Consider the following 4,550-nt stretch of genomic DNA (forward strand, 5'->3'; position numbering starts at 1 on the left):
CACCGGTCAATCGTGGTTTATTGCAACGCTTGAATTCCTTATTTTGTTTAACTGTCAAACAAATCGAGTCAAGTTAGAATATTGAATTACGACAAGATTTGTTAACAGTTGGTTAATAAACAGTTATTGCCTGATGATGAGGTTATGGACCCGGTCAGTGTGATATTCACCTTGGCCTATTTTTCTCGGTGAATATTTCATTGGTCAAGCCTATGGTCTGTTTACCGATATCATCATACAGTAAGTATTTCATTTTATGACTACACTGAAAAAAGAGTAGTTTGTTTCATATCAAATAAAAATCAGATCTAGATTTTTTTTCAGACAGAAAACCCAGCTGTATTAACTACTCATCTGAAAATTTTCTCAGACGATCTAAAAAGATAATGTATAGAATATTAAACAGTGGTATTGTATTTTAACTAATTACATTTAAAATACTCATAAAACAAATGTAATATAGCCTACATGGAAAACAAGTTTGTTTTTGAGATATCTTCCGTGGTTTATCAGTGGCTTGTTGATCCCGCGGCTGTCGTTGTTTGCAAGGTACTTGTTGTAAATGTATTTGTCGCGGTTTGACTGCTGCCAAGAGTTGTAGTGTCTATAGTATTTTGTTTTTGTATAGTGGTACCTGTCGTGGTGCGGCTTGTTGAAATCACACCTGTAGTGGTTTGCATGCTATTGGATGTAGCACTTTCTTCAGTTGTTGTCAATGTAGCGATATTTATTGAAGTTCGCAAATTATCTGGTGTGGTGGTATAAAAAGTAGTCCATCCGGTGCTAGGGGCAACGCTTGAAGTCTGGTGAATGCAGATACAGGTAAACCGCCAGAGAAAACCGCCACAGTACCCTCCAAGTCTGCCTATACTCTTACAATGACGATGACATCGATATTCATCAAACGGGCATCCGAATCCCGCCTCCGTCTCTCTGACAGCTATAAAATGAAAGGCAATGTAAATTTTTAAGTCAAATTTGCAATAAAATAGTAGAAATTATACAAAGAACATCGTAACCGAAGTAGACTAGAAATGACAATAACCTTTGTCTAAATGATAAACTGTAAATATGTGTGGTCATATAGAGATGTTACATGAGTTTCTCTTATAAGGAACCGTTTACACGAGTTTGTTCTATATACAAGCCTTACCATTAGTCGCATGGGTCGCTCTGATATACATAGACGTTTACATGAGTTTGTTCTATATACAAGCCTTACCATTAGTCGCATGGGTCGCTCTGATATACATAGACGTTTACATGAGTTTGTTCTATATACAAGCCTTACCATTAGTCGCATGGGTCGCTCTGATATACGACCGTCTCGCTAGCCTAGTGGTAGAGCGCCAGCTTCGTGTGCGGGAGGTCGTGGGTTCGATCCCTGGCCGCGTCATACCAAAGACGTAAAAAATGGTACTAGTAGCTTCCTCGCTTGGCGCTCAGCATTAAGAGGATAGTGCTAGGACTAGTCAGCCCGGTGTCAGTATAATGTGACTGGGTGGGATATCATGTCACGTGTCTACGGCGTGATATTCCAGTGAGGCAGCACTATAAAGTTGGGCATTGTGCTCACTGCTACAAGTAGACACCGTCGTTTATATGACTGAAAAATTGTTGAAAAAGACGTTAAACCCAAACACACACACACACACACACACACACACACACACACACACACACACACACACACACACACACACACGCTCTGATATACATAGACGTTTACATGAGTTTGTTCTATATACAAGCCTTACCATAAGTCGCATGGGTCGCTCTGATATACATAGACGTTTACATGAGTTTGTTCTATATACAAGCCTTACCATTAGTCACTCAAAGACGAAACCATCAGTCCCTCTGATCTATATAGACGTTTACATGAGACCTGGGTCACTTGTCTCTTTCATATACAGAGGTTTTGGGGCAATATTTTATTAGTTTATTAAAGTCTCATCCTCATTTACATATTATGTACATATTCACAGTATTTCAATATGATATTTTATGTGGTCATTCTAATAAGAATTACAAGAGACTGTTATGTGTTCTAGATATATATAGCATTATATTCCAGTAACATTAACTATTAAAAATAAGCTATGATTGCTAATCATGACGCATTAATTTATTAATGCATCTAAACCGTGACTAAAAGAATTGATATATAAAAAACTGAAGTAGTTTGTGATTTTTGCACTAGATGTGCCCGTCCAGTAAAAACAGTCTAAAACATCATGTATCATTTCTAATCAGATTAGAAATGAACAGATTAGCAAGCATATCTTATCATTTTATGAAATATTGACTATGTTAAAACAGTAAATGCATTAAATTTAAACCTTGTTTATCTTGAATATATATAAATAAAACATATATCCTGATATGATAGATCAACATATACATATCAAAACAAGGGTTGATATATATCTATTCATCCAAATCATAATATACAATGTATCCCACTTTCATATTTTAGTCTAGATATTGCTCTTCTTTTAATACAGGTATTGTTATGGTATCTACTGTAATGCACTAACTTTAAAGTAGACAAATCACTTTGAAATGTTGGTATTAATTTGCTATTAAAAATACCCTACTAGTTTCAAAACACCAATCCATATAAAATATATATATAAAATTGTTATATGGATTCAAGATAAACTTGTCTTAATCGTTGTCGTTTTTGACATACGCACTGTAGTAATTATTTAAATTAGTTGAATAAGCATTTGACAATAGTATCATGTAAACATGGTATGCTACGTAACACCAGTTGCTAGTTAAGCTATTATGCCATTTCTGTAATTCAGTAAATCTTCACTAGACAATGTAATACGTAATTGTATGTATAGTGATTTAGTACCATACAACCTTCTCCGTTTAAGTGTTTTGTATATCATTGTATTATTTGTCTCGCCATTATATTGATTGTAAATCCTCATGGGCCTTTTGGCCTAATGGAATATTTGAAATAAACTAAAATATGTGACAGCATATACAGTTATAAGTATTTTAACTACTCCCAGTTTGAGTCTACCCCACTGTTACCCGTCGCACTACAACGCAAAAGAAGATATTATTAAACACTTCAACTACAAACAAACATTTAACAAACAAATTGTACAAGTATTATCTTTTATTACAGTTCTGGTTTGATACAGAGGTAAGATTTAATTTTGTAAATAATGCGCAACTTCTATATTTTAGATGAACTTAACACGTTTTGACTTAAAGAGTTATACTTTTACTAAAAATAAGTCCCTAGTAAAATTAAGTATCCGTTAAAACTTACCAATTATTCCAAAAATAATGAAAATAATAACTAAAGTTTTCATAATATCATTTCAGTCTTTCTCCAGATTATATTTGTTATGCTCATTAAAAATAGATATGTGTTTATATATTCATACGGATTAAGTAAAAAATAAATCTTCAGAATACCGATTTACCTATTGGTAAATATTTTCTAAAACCAGGTTTTCATTGGCTATTTATTTAACAATTTGTTTACAACCGTTCACAAAGAAAAATAAAACAGAAGTGATTTGTTTACGTAGTACAATGATACACCTTCTTCAAAGTTTACAGGTGATACATATTGACCTGTCGTGTGTAAGCAAATTGCAAAGAAACTGTAAATAACCCAGCTGTTACGTAATTATGCCAAGAGGATTCCATGTTTAGACATCGAGACTCTTCAAATCGGGTTCATAATATTCACTATCACCCTCACGTGAACTTAGTACTTATATTAGCCTCGACTGAGGGTTCAAAATATTCGCTCTCAGCTTCAATATTAGCCTCGACTGAGGGTTCACAATATTCGCTCTCAGCTTCAATGCTGCCTCGACAAAGGGTTCGTTCACAATATTCGCTCTCAGCTTCAATATTAACCTCGACTGAGGGTTCACAATATTCGCTCTCAGCTTCAATACAAGCCTCGACTAAGTGTTCACAATATTCGCTCTCAGCTTCACTACAAGCCTCGACTAAGGGTTCACAATATTCGCTCTCAGCTTCAATACAAGCCTCGACTGAGGGTTCACAATATTCGCTCTCAGCTTCAATACAAGCCTCGAATGAGGGTTCACAATATTCGCTCTCAGCTTCAATACAAGCGAGATTCGTATTCGCCTACGCTTATGTTCACATATCCGCTTTATCCTTAAAGTTAAATTAACATTCATACTTTCCCAAGTGAACATGAAATGGTTAACAGTATTTTGGTCAACAATATCCTATATTGCCCTCCAGTGTGTGTAATAATACTACTATCTAAATAATGACCAGGACCAATTAACCTATTAAGGTGAAAAATCACATTTAAGCAACATTTCATGACATTTTCACTTTTCTTACATTCTGTCAGAATGTATCTCTTATAATCTTTATAATGTTTGGTGCGTAACCAAGATAGACAAATGTAAGTACTGTAATAACAAATTTATAGAGTAGCATTTCTCATTTCGTTTGGCAGAATATATACGTCGATATAAGTCTTTGACAAATGTAATACGATAGATTTTATATTTGAGTACTTCATTAGG

The 4,550-nt window shown here is 34.5% G+C and overlaps 1 protein-coding gene across 1 annotated transcript; it reads right to left on the reverse strand.

The window, feature by feature from the left end:
• Positions 1-398: 398 nt before the first annotated feature.
• On the reverse strand, positions 399-3,454 carry LOC123540784 (uncharacterized). Its single transcript, XM_045326064.2, has 2 exons — positions 3,296-3,454; positions 399-940 (listed from the first exon to the last, which is right to left on the reverse strand). The coding sequence occupies exons 1-2, from the start codon at positions 3,336-3,338 to the stop codon at positions 510-512; spliced, it is 474 nt and encodes a 157-aa protein (XP_045181999.2). The 5' UTR covers positions 3,339-3,454; the 3' UTR covers positions 399-509.
• Between the last annotated feature and the right edge of the window lie 1,096 nt (positions 3,455-4,550).

Source organism: Mercenaria mercenaria, chromosome 16, assembly GCF_021730395.1.
Source record: "Mercenaria mercenaria strain notata chromosome 16, MADL_Memer_1, whole genome shotgun sequence".
NCBI classification, from domain to species: Eukaryota; Metazoa; Mollusca; class Bivalvia; order Venerida; family Veneridae; genus Mercenaria; species Mercenaria mercenaria.